The following is a 15,273-nucleotide window of genomic DNA, read 5'->3' as shown; positions in this document are numbered from 1 at the left end:
GGAGGTGGATGAGGTAGAGATGGTGGTCGAGGGAGGGAGAGGGACGGAGAGACGGGAGGATGGGGAGAGACAGGTTAAGAGTGTGTAACGTGCTCTGTTGTCTGTTCCTCTGTAGTTTCTTCACCCCGGGAGGAACGGGCTTGGAGGCCTTCATCAGTTCAGCAGGGGTACTGGTGGTTGCCGTGTGCACCAAGAAGGAGTACATGACAGTGATGCTACCAGACTACTCTTTCTGTGACTCACTCTGGGTGAGTGACATCACTTTTCTGTAGGCATGACTGTGTCATAGAATTAAACATAGACCACTAGAATAGATATGTCTCCATGCTCTGTATGGCTGGCTGCCGACAGGGTGAATTGTGGGAGATTGAGTCTTGTGTGTGTTCTGCCCACAGCACAGTATAGGTGTAGTCCATGTACCGGGGAAGAGGCCATTTGGACAGAGTCTAGTTTACATCTATGTAGATGGACAGCAGAAACTGTCAGCACCACTCAAGTACCCAACCATGACAGAGGTGAGAGTTACCATGAATTACATTGTGTGTGCGCGCGCGTGTTGTTTATATAATTGTACATTTGTGTGTATGTTTTTGCCCGTGAGCTCATATTCAGTTCCCTGACTGTGTTTTTGCCCCCTCAGCCTTTCACCTCCTGCTGCATCGGCTCAGCGGGCCATCGGACCACCACGCCACCCCCCTCCCAAATCCCAGACCCCCCCTTATCCGGAGCGCCCCCTTCCGCCCGCTCCTCCCTGGGGGGCATCCTGTCGACCCAGGGCTGGGGGAGCCTCCTTGGGGGCAAGCCTGAGTCGGTCACCAAGTTGATCTCTGCGGGGACGCAGGACAGCGAGTGGGGCAGCCCCACCTCCTTGCAGGGCCAACTGGGTAACGTCATGGTGTTCCACGAAGCACTGCAGCCCAACCACGTCAAGGCCCTCTGCAGCCTCGGTGAGAGAGATGGGGAGAATCTAAATAGAATTTCCGTGATTCCTCGCATCCTCTCTTCTCGCCTCTGTTTCAACCTACTGGATGAAAAGGTCAGGAGGGAGGGACCTCTGATGTTCTCATCCAAATGGGTTTTGAGGAGGAGGCGACGAGAGAGGACGCAAGGAATCAGGGAAATGCAGTTGGGTTTCTCCCATAGAACTATTTTAAAATGCATCCCTGAACGAACCTTCCTCCCTTCCTTGAGATAATCTCGATAATCCCGATAATCTGACCGGGATTGGATTATTGAAGCCAATGGACTCTCTCCATTGATTCTCTCCCTGAAGTGTGCATCCTCTTCATGCTTTTACAGGCATTAGATTGATGTGAGCATTGGCTGAGAAACTTTCCACCATATTTTTCACACCTCTTCATTTCTGTTGGAGTCTCGTCAATCAGATGTTATCAGAACAGCGATTTCTTCAAAGGAAGGAAGGATGCGTTTCATGAGCATTGGAACACGGCCAGGGACAGGGTTATAGTCATGTTATCTTATCTTTGGTTGGTTTCCTTCTCTTCTCAGGGCCAAACTGCATTTCTCCTTTCAAGACCCAGGAGGCGGAGCTCGGTGACCTCACAACTAAACTTCTGCTGCACTACTCCCCCAAGGTGATTGGACTAGGCTACTGTCAGTCATTTACCTCATTACTCCACGCCCATGCTTTATTATTACAGTCATGGATGTTAATGACTTGTCAGTTGTGACAGGCGGTGTAACAAGAAAATATGTCTCCTGGTTCCTACAGGCTTGTCGGAACCCCATCTGTTTGGACCTGTCCCCCAACCTCCTCCATGGGCGTCTGACTGGGAACAAGGTTGTCAACTGGGACATCAAGGTACGATTTAACAATGACAACCTATTCTCCTCATTTTATTGTTGAATATTTGATTGGATGGTTGATGGGTGGTATGTAGTGTAGAGGTTACATAAGTCAATCAGTAGCTGCAAGATTGCTGGTTCCAATCCCGGCCAGGCAATAGGGTGTTGTCTTGGGGGATGGTTACAGGGTAAAATTATATTCAATGCCGTCTCTGATTATTTCCCCTTTCTGATTCTGCCTCTGGTTAATTTTCCCCTTTCTGATTCACACTCCTGTGTTCAGGATATGATCAACTGCGTGGGAGGTCTACCTGTCCTCTTCCCCATCCTGGAGCAACTCACCCTGCTGACCCCTGAGAACCACACCACTGCCGACCCCACGGGGTCAGAGTTCATCAGCCCCACCCCTGACGCAGCCACCTCCCCTGGGGACGGGGACTGGGTCATCCTGCCCTCCAACAGGTCCTCGGGTGAGTCCTCAACACAAAACATGTTTAGCTTTAGGTGATAATACAAGCATTACAGTTATTGAACTGAACTGACTGTGTGTTTCAGAGGCGCGTCTGGAGAAGAACCTGGTTGCCACGTTCCTGCTGGTGCTGAAGCACTTCCTGCAGCGTCACCCCATCAACCAGGAGAGCCTGCTGCACTCCCATGGAGTAGCCACCCTGGGGGGACTGATGCAGAAGGTTTAGACACTCTGTTAACGCTTTCTTTGTCTGCCTGTCTCTCTCTCCCTCTCGCTCTTTTGTTCTCTTTGTTCATGTAGATGGTAGTAAAGTGACTATGCATAGATAATAAACAGTGAGTAGCAGCAGTGTAAAAAAAAAAAGGTGGGAGGGGTTGTCAATGTAAATGGTCCAGGTTGCCATTTGCTTAATTGTTGAAGAGGGAGGTGTTCAGTCCCGGGGTCCTTAACTTAGTGATGAGCTTTGTGGGCACTAGGGTGTTGAACGCTGAGCTTGTAGTCAATGAACAGCATTCTCACATAAATGTTCCTTTTGTCCAGGTGGGAAAGGCCAGTGTTGGAGTGCAATTGAGATTACATCATCTGTGGCTCTGTTGGGGCGGTATGCAAATTGGAGTGGGTCTATGGTTTCTGGGATAATGGTGTTTATGTGAGCCATGACCAGCCTTTCAAAGTTCTTCATGGCCACCGAAGTGAGTGCCACAGGCGGTAATCATTTAGGCAGTTTACCTTGCTTCCTTGGGCACAGGGACTATAGTGGTCTGCTTGAAACATGTAGGTATTACAGATTCGGTCAGGCAGAGGTTGAAAATGTCAGTGAAGACACTTGCCAGTTGGTCCGCGCATGCTTTGAGTACACGTCCTGGTAATCTGTCTGGGCCTGCGGCCTTGTGAATGTTGAACTGTTTAAAGGTCTTGCTCACATTGGCTACGGAGAGCGTGATCACACAGTCGTCCGGAACAGCTGGTGCTCTCATGCATGCTTCAGTGTTGCTTGCCTCGAAGCGACCATAAAAGGCATCTAGCTCGTCTGGTAGCCTCGCGTCACTGGGCAGCTTGCAGCTGGGTTTCCCTTCATAGTACGTAAAGGTTTGCAAGCCCTGCCACATCCGACGAGCGTCAGAGCCAGTGTAGTAGAATTCAACTAGAGAGAGAGAGAGAGAGAGTAGATGACTAGAGAGAGTAGATGACTAGAGAGAGAGTAGATGCAAATCAATTTATAACACTTTTGACATGTGTTTTTCTGGATTTTTTTGTTCTGTCTCTCACTGTTCAAATAAACCTATTTTAGACTGATCATTTCTTTGTCAGTGGGCAAACGTACAAAATCAGCAGGGGATCAAATACTTTGTTCCCTCACTGTACGTACGGTCACTGTGGGGGGGGGGGGACGTCGTCGATGCACTTATTGATGAAGCTGGTGACAGGTGGTATACTCTCAATGCATTGGATGAATCCTGAAACATATTCCAGTCTGTGCTGCAAAACAGTCCTGTAGCGTAGCATCCGCGTCATCTGGCCACTTCCGTATTCAGCAAGTCACTGGTACTTCCTGCTTTAGTTTTTGCTTGTAAGAATTATGATCAGATGTGCCAAATAGAGGGCGAGGGGGAGCTTTTGTATGCGTCTCGGTGTGTGGAGTAAAGGTGGTCTATAGTGTTTTGTGACATGCTGGTAGAAATGAGGTAACATGGATTTAAGTTTGCCTGCATTAAAGTCCCGCCCACTAGGATGAGTATTTTCTTGTTTGCTTATGGCCCTATACAGCTCTGTGAGTGTGGTCTTAGTGCCAGCATCAGTGTGTGGTGGTAAATGGACTGCTACTAAAAATATAGATAAACTATCTTGGTAGATGGTGTGGTCTACAGTTTATCATGAAGTATTCTACCTCAGGCGAGCAATGCCTCAAGACCTCCTTAATATTAGACATTGCGCACCAGCTGTTATTGACAAATAGACACCCCCCCCCCCCCCACCCCTCATCTTACCAGACGTAGCTGTTCTGTCCTGCCGATGCAAGAAAAACCCAGCCAACTGAATATTATCCGTGTCGTCGTTTAGCCACGACTCGGTGAACCATAAGATAATACAGTATGTAATGTCCCGTTGGTGGGATAGTCTCGTGCGGAGGTCATCCGGTTTATTCTCCAGTGATTGCACGTTGTCCAGTAGAACGGATGTTTGAGGCGGGTTACCCACTCGCCAACGACTCTCACAAGGCACCCCGATTTCCGTCCCCTGTATTTCCGTATTATTTTCACGCGAATGGCGTGGATTTGGGCCTGGTCTCGGAGAAGCTGTATATCCTTCACGTCAGACTCATTAAAGAAATAATCTCCATCCAGTTCGTGGTCAGTAATTACTGTTCTGATATCCAGAAGCTATTTTTGGTCATAAGAGACGGAACCAGCAACATTTGTACAAAATATGTTGCGACCAATGATAAAAATAACACAAAATATCACAGTTGGTTAGGAGCCCGTAAAACGGCGGCCTTCCCCTCCGGCGCCGTTATCAACTCTCTCTGGCTCTTTCATTCTCTATTCTATTCTCTGTCTCCTATTTCTCTCTCTCGCCTGTGCTCTCTCAATCTCTTTCCACTCTCTCTTTCTGTCATTCTCTCTCTACTCTCTTTGTCTCTGTCATTCTCTCTCTACTCTCTCCTCTCTTATTGAGTCTCTCTCTTGGCATGTGTGTATTTCTCTCTGTGTAGCTGCCTGCCAGTCTGGTGGATGTGAGTGTCTTGGTGTCTGCTCAGCTCCTGGTGGAGCAGGTTACCTATGAAAAGAACCAGCAGCTGCTGCAGCAGCTCCACACACACCTTCTGTTCAACTTCAGCATCTGGAACCTGGGAGACTTCCCCCTGCGCATCGGTGAGCACCTGGGACCATGGGTCTGTGTGGGGGGGGTTCACGTGTTAGTCGATATGAGAGTGTGATTGGTTACAAATCCAGGAACAAGTTGAAGTTTGTTCCACCTGAGCAAGTCAGAGACCACTATAATGACACACCACATGTGTTTGATGGACCCTTTTTGTCTACTTCTAATGCCACCTTCACATGCTAGTCGGAACTCTGAGGTTTCGGACTTGCTAACTGGTTGAACGCGACACGTGTATAACTTCAACCAGTTAGCCAGTCGGAAATTTCAGAGTTTCCTAGTTCCGACTGGACTGTGAACGCGGCATAATGCCTCTTAAGGGGAACGTAATCCAAAAGTAACTGACAGTAATCAAATTAAATGAGTTTGGGTAATCCAAAAGTTCTGTTACTGATTCCATTTTTGGGCAGGTAACTAATGGATTACTTTTAGAATGTAACCTATCCATCCCTGTGTGTGTGACTCTTGTCAATCTTTCTCGTGGTGATGAAGGTCACATCCAGTACATGTCCACCGTCATCAAAGAAAACAGGAAGCAGTTCCGGAAGAAATACGGAGTTCAATTTCTACTGGACACCATTCGCCTTTACTACGGGTGGGACTCCATCTCCCAGAATGCTTAGCTTCTGGTTTTTACTCATGATTCATAATTGTCCTACTCTAGCTCCATCTGTTACATGAGATGTATGTATTGTAATAACTGTACAAGTTCTACAGTCAACTTGATTTCTCATAAAATAATATTTATGTTAAATATATGTTGTTGTTTTTTAAATGATTCTAAATCTGTCAGTAAGAGTGTCAGCAGGGAGGGAGATCTTAGTGAAGACGACAATCAGACCATCCGATCGTCCCTCTGCGGCCTCCTGAAGTATTACATCAGCAAGGGTATGACCCAGGAGGAGATGCACAGCATTCTGGGATACATCGCCGCCATCGGAGACGAGGAACAGGTGAGGGATGGATGGAAGGGAGGAACGGACAGATGACGGGTCCATGACTTGTCAGAATCTTTGTCTCTGTTACAATATTAACACTAATGAAGCCATGCATCGTATCATGGATTAACATGGAGAAAGCAGATGTCCTGTAGTCAGAGGACTCCACTCCATATGAGTAACATTGAAGATGAGATGGTTAATAGACTGGCTATTACCCGATGTGGAAGACCGAGTGCAATTCAACCTCTCTCACTTATTGACCCTCTCTGAATAAGCCCAAGTTGTCTTCAATATCCATGTACTGGAATATCACTTAGAAATCCTATGAGGACCATTGCTGTGGTGCCTATGAGGGAACAGCTGCCTGCTCTGTGCCTGGCACAGTGGTGAGGCTGTGTGTTTCCAGCCTGCGGCTACACTAAGGACAGCCCTGGTCTCTGGCCTGCTGGTTACCTAGGCCTCTGGAAGAAAGCCCCTAATAGCCTTCAGCTGGCTGCTCTGTTTAACTGACTGCGGCAGGCCTCTGTCTCTCAAGGCCCAGCTTCCCATCCACTCACTTCACACAGGATTTATACGCCTGGCATTCAATGAGGATCTGTTTCCTGTGTGTCCGTGTCCTTCCTCTCTCCCTCCTTTTCTCCAGCTCTTTTTCCTGTTTGTCTTATCCTCTTACATAGGTTTCTATACACGGCCTGTGACATCATGGCATGTGACATATGCTCACTGCAATGTCAAGTGTTCATCCTCCACAGTTTGTCTTCTCTCCATCCGACCCATTATTAGGCTGTTCAGTCCCTGAAACCACACTCGTCATTTACTTGCGCTCTCCACTTAATTCAATCCTAGTGTGTGTGTGTGCGTCTTGGTGGAGTTGCTAACTTTGTGTGTGTGTGTGTGTGCGCGCCTTGGTGGAGTTGCTAACCGTGTGTGTGTGTGTGTGTGCGCGCCTTGGTGGAGTTGCTAACCGTGTGTGTGCGTGTGTGCGTGCGTGCATGCTCCTTGGTGGAGTTGCTAACCGTGTGTGTCCCTCTAGCTGTGTGGAGTGATAGAGTTGCTGCTCAGTCTGCTCCAGACCAGTGCTGCCAGGGACCAGCTTTTCCTGCTTCTGTTTGAGCCGGGGGCGGCCGACTCCTGCTACGCCCTGCTGCTCAACACCAAACACTCAGACCGCCTCCGAGAGCTCGTCTTCAAGGTGAGGGACCTCCTCACACGTACCAACACACACACACACACACACACACACGGGAATGTTCAAGTGTGTTGTGGTTTTGACGACTTCCGAGTTTGTGTTGGACACGGAGAACTTACTGGCCTAGAAATGTTCTGGATTTAAAAAAATATATGTTTAATTACTTTGAAAATGTGGAGTAGGTTATGTTGTGCAGATGAGTCAATACTTTCACGAGGTAGTATACAAGACCCTTCTCTTTCAGACATTGAATGCTGCTCATGTAACATCATTTAATGGTCTTTGCCGTGTGTGAGAATCCAGATGTTTGACCGCATGCTGCGCTGCGACCGTGTCTATGAGAAGAACAAGCAGAGGCTGAAGCTGAGGGAGGTGGGATACTCTGGTCTCTCCCTGCTCTTCTCTGACCTCCACGTCACCCCCTCCCTCGTCAAGAGCCTGCTCAACCAGGTGCTCCACACAGGTGGGTGTCGGTGTCCCTCCCACCCCTTCTCTCACCCTGTCAGTGTCACCACACCACCACACCACACCACACCATTCAGATATGTTTCTGGGGACTAGATCACTACTGTTGGAGATGGCTCCTTCAACAGCCAATCATCAACATGGTTTTTCAATTCAATAAAAAAATGTTTTTATTTATTTTACCTTTATTTAACCAGGCAAGTCGGTTAAGAACAAATTCTTATTTTCATTGACGGCCTAGGAACAGTGGGTGAACTGCCTGTTCAGGGGCAGAAGGACAGGTTTGTTACTAGTCCAACGCTCTAACCACTAGGCTACCCTGCCACCCCCAAATAGTTATTGTGTCCGAAGGGTAATTCATTGGCAACTTTACAAATACATACAAAACAGCAAACAAATTAGTATTACTAAAGTATAAGGCAATACAAATGTGTTTGGTGATTTTAAAAAAAAAAAAATCTATATATATATTTTTTACCCAAGCAATATCTACAGTAACGCAGGTGAAGTGGTTTCATTTCATTGGCCAATAAAAAAGAATGAGAACTGACTCCGCTTCACCCAGCTGTCCCTATAGACCTTTGTAGATGTGGTGTTCAGCCCTTGCATAGTTTTGATTGGCTGGCTCTACTCCCATGACTCCATTGGAGTTTGATTTAGTGGCCAATCAATGAAGCGTTGAGGGTTAATTGATTGGCGGGAGTGCGGCTGAAGTTGGAGGAAGTGTAGACTGCAGAGAATGGCTTCCTCTCTATAAATAAATGACAATGAATGGCTGGAGAGAGTCAGGGCGGTTCTGCAGTGAGGTTTGTATGGGCAAAGGGCAGGAAATCAATGTTTCTCCAGTGTACTTCAGGTTATTGTTTTACCCATTCAGCTATATGGACAGATCAATCAGGGTTATGTTCAGCTGAGAGAAAACGTTTTCAAACAGTGAGGTACTTCCTGAACACGCTTTTCTGCCTTCCGTTGAGAAATGTTTTTATACGGTGTGCCTTACTGAACATGACCCAGTATTATGGTGTGGCCCAACAGGTAATAAGAGATTCAGTCAATGTGTACTCGACTAAATTATATGGCTATGGCTTATCATGTTGACCTTTGACCCCCCCCCCCCCCTTAGATCATGTGGTGAGCTACAAGGACCTTATGGCCCTGGTCCAGCTGACTCACCGGGCCGGGCCCAGCGTACGCCTGCTCGTGTGCAATAGGGTGAGGGAACAGAGCACACACACTAAGTTATTAAAACGACACACATACCCGGTTCTCAGGGTAGAAACAGACATCTTCCTACATACCAGATGTTGATATCCATAATAATTAAATCACTACATCAACCATAAATGGATGATATTACTTTGAAATCTTTGAAATGAAGGCATTATAAAAGGGATTATAAACTTGTGCTAAAATATCTGGTTTTGATCTTCCTAAAACTCTATCCCCCCTCTCTATCCATCCCCCCTCTCTCTATCCATCCCCCCTCTCTCTATCCATCCCCCCTCTCTATCCATCCCCCTCTCTATCATCCCCCCCTCTATCCATCCCCCCTCTATCCATCCCCCCCTGAATAGAATTCATCCCCCCTCTCTATCCATCCCCCCTCTCTCTATCCATCCCCCCCTCTCTATCCACCCCCCTCTCTATCCTTCCCTCCTCCCCCTATCTCTATCCCGCCTTCCCCCCCTCTCTATCCCGCCTTCCCCCTCTCTATCCTTCCTCCCTCCTCTCTATCCCCCCTCTATCCTTCCCACCTCTCTATCCTCCCTCTACCCTTCCCCCTCTCTATCCTTCCTCCTCCCCCTCTCTATCCCACCTTCCCCCCTCTCTATCCTTCCTCCCCATCTCTATCCCCCCTCTATCCTTCCCCCCTCTATCCTTCCCACCTCTCTATCCTCCCTCTACCCTTCCCACCTCTCTATCCTTCCTCCTCCCCCTCTCTATCCTTCCTCCCCCACCTCTCTATCCTCCCTCTATCCTTCCCACCTCTCTATCCTTCCCCCCTCTCTCCCCTTCCCCCCTCTCTATCCTTCCCCCCCTCTCTATCCTTCCTCGCTCTCTCTCCCCTTCCCCCGCCTCTCTATCCTTCCTCTCTCTCTCTCCCTCACTATCATTCCTTCCCTCCCTGCATCCCTTGTTCTTTCTCCATCCCCCAAAAAAGATGAAATCATTGATGACATAAATAAATAACATAAGCATAATACTACATAATACTACATAATACTACATAATACTACATAATACTACATAATACTACATAATACTACATAATACTACATAATACTACATAATACTTGAATAATAAATAACAGGTCAGTAATGTTGAATGAACAATAATGAATACTTGGGTAGTAATACTACTGCTCTCTCTCCCTCTAGCTGTACCAGCTCCTCCAGTCCCAGCAGGACGCGGCGCGGGAGATCTCCAGACAGCTGTGCTGGCAGGAGACCCTGATGAGGCTGTTCCTGCGCTCCCCCTGCGAGGGCGGCCCGGGGCGGGGCGACGCTGCCAGCACCTGCAGCCTGGACCTCAGCCGGGGCAGCGGCAGCCGCCTAGAACTGCCCCTGGAGAGGAGGGGCCGAGCAGGCAGCGCCGGGAGACTGGTGGATGAAGACCGCCTCAGCATGAGCTCCAGAAGATCAGTGGACAGTCTTGAAAATGGGGATGTGCTTTCGCTTCTGGACACGCCCGTTAGTCAGATTGGGGAGGGCCTGTTGCTCAAGCCCTGGGCGTCTGGGGGAGGGAAAGCAGGGGGCTTGAGTTTGGACCTGTCCCACATGAGTGCCTACGAGGGCGGGGAGAGCGGCAACCAGACGCCGGGGAGCATGGTCAGCACGCCATCGCCGCTGGAGGCATCAGTCAAGGCCTTCCCAGATGCCTCGGCGGCGTCCCTCACCGAGGACAGCTTCCTGTTCAGCGACAACATGTCGTTGGGGGAGTCGTTCAGCTGTGCTGAGGTGAGACATCTGTCTATAGTGGTTTCCTCTCCTCTTCATTGTAGCTAGCCAGTCACAGTGGCTGTATATCAATAGATAAAAGTGGTTTCCTCTAGGTGGTTTCCTAAAGGCCCTAGGAAGTCTGACTAGTCACAGTGGCTGTATATCAATAGATAAAAGTGGTTTCCTCTAGGTGGTTTCCTAAAGGCCCTAGGAAGTCTGACTAGTCACAGTGGCTGTATATCAGTTGTATAAATTGTCTTCCTTTCCTTCAGCTGCTCAAATTGGATATTTGAAAGCTAATTCCTGGTAGGGATCCAGATTACCCTATTGGGGGCTTGTGTATCCACCCTATTGGGGGCTTGTGTATCCACCCTATTGGGGGCTTGTGTATCCACCCTATTGGGGGCTTGTGTATCCACCCTATTGGGGGCTTGTGTATCCACCCTATTGGGGGCTTGTGTATCCACCCTATTGGGGGCTTGTGTATCCACCCTATTGGGGGCTTGTGTATGCACCCTATTGGGGGCTTGTGTATGCACCCTATTGGGGGCTTGTGGATCCACCCTATTGGGGGCTTGTGGATCCACCCTATTGGGGGCTTGTGGATCCACCCTATTGGGGGCTTGTGGATCCACCCTATTGGGGGCTTGTGGATCCACCCTATTGGGGGCTTGTGGATCCACCCTATTGGGGGCTTCTGTATTCACCCTATTGGGGGGCTTCTGTATTCACCCTATTGGGGGGCTTCTGTATCCACCCTATTGGGGGCTTGTGGATCCACCCTATTGGGGGGCTTCTGTATCCACCCTATTGGGGGCTTGTGGATCCACCCTATTGGGGGCTTGTGGATCCACCCTATTGGGGGCTTGTGGATCCACCCTATTGGGGGCTTGTGGATCCACCCTATTGGGGGCTTCTGTATTCACCCTATTGGGGGCTTGTGGATCCACCCTATTGGGGGCTTGTGGATCCACCCTATTGGGGGCTTGTGGATCCACCCTATTGGGGGCTTCTGTATTCACCCTATTGGGGGCTTCTGTATTTACCCTATTGGGGGGCTTCTGTATTTACCCTATTGGGGGGCTTCTGTATTTACCCTATTGGGGGGCTTCTGTATTCACCCTATTGGGGGCTTCTGTATTCACCCTATTGGGGGCTTCTGTATTCACCCTATTGGGGGGCTTCTGTATCCACCCTATTGGGGGCTTGTGGATCCACCCTATTGGGGGCTTGTGGATCCACCCTATTGGGGGCTTGTGGATCCACCCTATTGGGGGCTTGTGGATCCACCCTATTGGGGGCTTGTGGATCCACCCTATTGGGGGCTTGTGGATCCACCCTATTGGGGGCTTGTGGATCCACCCTATTGGGGGCTTGTGGATCCACCCTATTGGGGGCTTCTGTATTCACCCTATTGGGGGGCTTCTGTATCCACCCTATTGGTTTCCACTGTGGTGCCAGAGTGTTCCTATGTCCCTCAGGTCCTCTGATCCCCCACAGACTTATAAAGAAATATAAAGCTATAAAATGTCACTGCCTCACTAGGGAGCCACCTCTCCCTCTCATCTATAGATGGGGACAATCTCAATTTGCGTTTCCTTGGCTCCTCGCGTCCTCTCTCCTCGTCTCCTTCTCAAAACCCAGTGGATGAGAAAGTCAGAGGTCCTTATGTTTTGAATGGGTTTTCAGAATGGGGTGGGGAGAGCGGACACGAGTAGTCAAGGTAATGCAATTGAGATTCTCCCATGGGACTGTCGTCAGTAGGGCCAGACATGGGGGGGTCAAACCACACCATGGAGGCTGGGGGTGGGAGGGAACCCCCTCTGTGTTTGTCTATCTGTACCTGGATGTGACTCTCACTGACTCCCTCCTCTCTGTCTCCCCCTAGCGGACGGAGGAGGAGCTGTCTCGCATGCTGCTGGAGATCGTGCTGTGCGTAATGTGGCGAGGCGTGGAGGGCTCGGACGATGCCGCCTGGCTGGAGCGGGGGCAGGTGTTCTCTGCCCTCACCAAGCTGGGCACTACCAACGAGCTGCTGCTGCCTGTGGACCACATCAAGCTCAGGTGGACACACTGGCAATTTTTACGTTTGATTTATTTCATTCTCAGTTGACAAGACTGAAAATATGCAGAATGCACAGTTCCATTTAGACAACAAACACGAGATATTACGTTCAATTAAAAAGGTTCAGTCTCACAAAGATATTAGTTTAAAAAGACCCATTTTGTTACAAAAAATGATTGAGGAGGAGTAGGAACCAGCCTGCAGGGTGATGTGACGACTATAGTGAGGAGTAGGAACCAGTCTGCAGGGTGACGTGAGGTGTAGGAACCAGCCTGCAGGGTGACGTGATGAGTAGGAACCAGCCTGCAGGGTGACGTGAGGAGTAGGAACCAGTCTGCAGGGTGACGTGAGGAGTAGGAACCAGCCTGCAGGGTGACGTGAGGAGTAGGAACCAGCCTGCAGGGTGACGTGAGGAGTAGGAACCAGCCTGCAGGGTGACGTGAGGTGTAGGAACCAGCCTGCAGGGTGACGTGAGGTGTAGGAACCAGCCTGCAGGGTGACGTGAGGAGTAGGAACCAGTCTGCAGGGTGACGTGAGGTGTAGGAACCAGCCTGCAGGGTGACGTGAGGAGTAGGAACCAGCCTGCAGGGTGACGTGATGAGTAGGAACCAGTCTGCAGGGTGACGTGAGGAGTAGGAACCAGCCTGCAGGGTGACGTGAGGAGTAGGAACCAGCCTGCAGGGTGACGTGAGGTGTAGGAACCAGCCTGCAGGGTGACGTGAGGTGTAGGAACCAGCCTGCAGGGTGACGTGATGAGTAGGAACCAGCCTGCAGGGTGACGTGAGGAGTAGGAACCAGCCTGCAGGGTGACGTGAGGAGTAGGAACCAGCCTGCAGGGTGACGTGAGGACTGTAGTGAGGAGTAGGAACCAGCCTGCAGGGTGACGTGAGGAGTAGGAACCAGCCTGCAGGGTGACGTGAGGAGTAGGAACCAGTCTGCAGGGTGACGTGAGGACTGTAGTGAGGAGTAGGAACCAGCCTGCAGGGTGACGTGAGGACTGTAGTGAGGAGTAGGAACCAGTCTGCAGGGTGACGTGAGGAGTAGGAACCAGTCTGCAGGGTGACGTGAGGACTGTAGTGAGGAGTAGGAACCAGCCTGCAGGGTGACGTGAGGAGTAGGAACCAGCCTGCAGGGTGACGTGAGGAGTAGGAACCAGTCTGCAGGGTGACGTGAGGAGTAGGAACCAGTCTGCAGGGTGACGTGAGGAGTAGGAACCAGTCTGCAGGGTGACGTGAGGAGTAGGAACCAGTCTGCAGGGTGACGTGAGGAGTAGGAACCAGCCTGCAGGGTGACGTGATGAGTAGGAACCAGCCTGCAGGGTGACGTGAGGAGTAGGAACCAGTCTGCAGGGTGACGTGAGGAGTAGGAACCAGTCTGCAGGGTGACGTGAGGAGTAGGAACCAGCCTGCAGGGTGATGTGATGACTATAGTGAGGAGTAGGAACCAGTCTGCAGGGTGACGTGAGGAGTAGGAACCAGCCTGCAGGGTGATGTGATGACTATAGTGAGGAGTAGGAACCAGCCTGCAGGGTGACGTGAGGAGTAGGAACCAGCCTGCAGGGTGATGTGATGACTATAGTGAGGAGTAGGAACCAGTCTGCAGGGTGACGTGAGGAGTAGGAACCAGTCTGCAGGGTGACGTGAGGAGTAGGAACCAGTCTGTAGGGTGACGTGAGGAGTAGGAACCAGTCTGTAGGGTGACGTGACGACTGTAGTTGTGGCTGTTCAATGTGTTTTGTGTTCAGTCACATCAGTCTTGAAGCGGGGGTCTGGTTCTCTGGTGTTTATTCACATTTTGTTTGTCTCTCTCTCTTAATTTCCTCCACTCCTCTGTTGTCCTTCTTTCCTCTCTTTCTATCCCCATCTCCCACCCCTCCCTCCCTCTCACCCAGTCTGATGGAGAGGATGCTGGAGTGGGCTGTGACTGACAACCGGGAGGCCACGGCGGCCATGTTGCCCCAGCACACCGAGAACGCTGTGCGGCTGCTCCACGTTGTGCAGGACTTCCTGCAGGCTGAGGGCCTGGTCAACCCCACCCTGTGGACAGAGAAGGTATTGTTATTAGGAGTAGCGACATCTTTGCCAGTATGTGTGAATGTCATAGTTCAGTGATTTGACATATGAAGACATTTGTTACATTAAAAGCAGTCTATCGCCTAAGAGTGACTGCAATCCACAATTAGGCTTTGTTAAATAATTATAAACCAATTGAGTAACACAAGCCATGTTAGAGGGGATTTGATTCATTGATTGTTTTCTTCTAGGTCCTGGAGGAGACAGTGACTCTGATGGACAGTCTAATGGTGTGGTACTCGTCAGGGGCCCAGTGGCTGCAGCTGTCTCAGGTGGGCCTGAGGCTTCTGCTGGGCTTCATGGCCCAGGAAGACCCCCAGGTGAGAATCTGTCCAGTGTCACATACATACACACACTCTTACATGTACATTTGAGTAATTTAGCAGATGCTCTTTTCCAGTGGAACTTAGTTAGTGGGTTCAACTGTACACTTCATACCTCTACTT

General features: G+C 49.9%; 1 protein-coding gene across 6 annotated transcripts in view; it reads left to right on the top strand.

The window, feature by feature from the left end:
* LOC110495568 (neurobeachin-like protein 1) overlaps positions 1 to 15,273 on the top strand; it is a 77,207-nt gene that overhangs the window by 41,337 nt on the left and 20,597 nt on the right. For all 6 annotated transcript variants that reach the window (XM_090207458.1, XM_090207454.1, XM_090207457.1 and 3 more), the window contains 17 exons: positions 116 to 248; positions 396 to 515; positions 641 to 947; positions 1,510 to 1,595; positions 1,733 to 1,822; positions 2,090 to 2,276; positions 2,362 to 2,495; positions 4,989 to 5,148; positions 5,648 to 5,750; positions 5,949 to 6,108; positions 7,130 to 7,288; positions 7,589 to 7,748; positions 8,874 to 8,962; positions 10,130 to 10,708; positions 12,579 to 12,754; positions 14,647 to 14,806; positions 15,019 to 15,147. In XM_090207458.1, the coding sequence (XP_090063584.1) occupies positions 116 to 248; positions 396 to 515; positions 641 to 947; positions 1,510 to 1,595; positions 1,733 to 1,822; positions 2,090 to 2,276; positions 2,362 to 2,495; positions 4,989 to 5,148; positions 5,648 to 5,750; positions 5,949 to 6,108; positions 7,130 to 7,288; positions 7,589 to 7,748; positions 8,874 to 8,962; positions 10,130 to 10,708; positions 12,579 to 12,754; positions 14,647 to 14,806; positions 15,019 to 15,147 (2,932 nt within the window). The remainder of the gene's footprint in view (positions 1 to 115; positions 249 to 395; positions 516 to 640; positions 948 to 1,509; positions 1,596 to 1,732; positions 1,823 to 2,089; positions 2,277 to 2,361; positions 2,496 to 4,988; positions 5,149 to 5,647; positions 5,751 to 5,948; positions 6,109 to 7,129; positions 7,289 to 7,588; positions 7,749 to 8,873; positions 8,963 to 10,129; positions 10,709 to 12,578; positions 12,755 to 14,646; positions 14,807 to 15,018; positions 15,148 to 15,273) is intronic.

This window comes from Oncorhynchus mykiss, chromosome 18, assembly GCF_057628025.1.
Source record: "Oncorhynchus mykiss isolate SJ-2025 chromosome 18, ASM5762802v1, whole genome shotgun sequence".
NCBI classification, from domain to species: Eukaryota; Metazoa; Chordata; class Actinopteri; order Salmoniformes; family Salmonidae; genus Oncorhynchus; species Oncorhynchus mykiss.
Note: the sequence above shows the minus strand (reverse complement) of the source record. Positions and strands in the feature narration are given on the sequence as shown.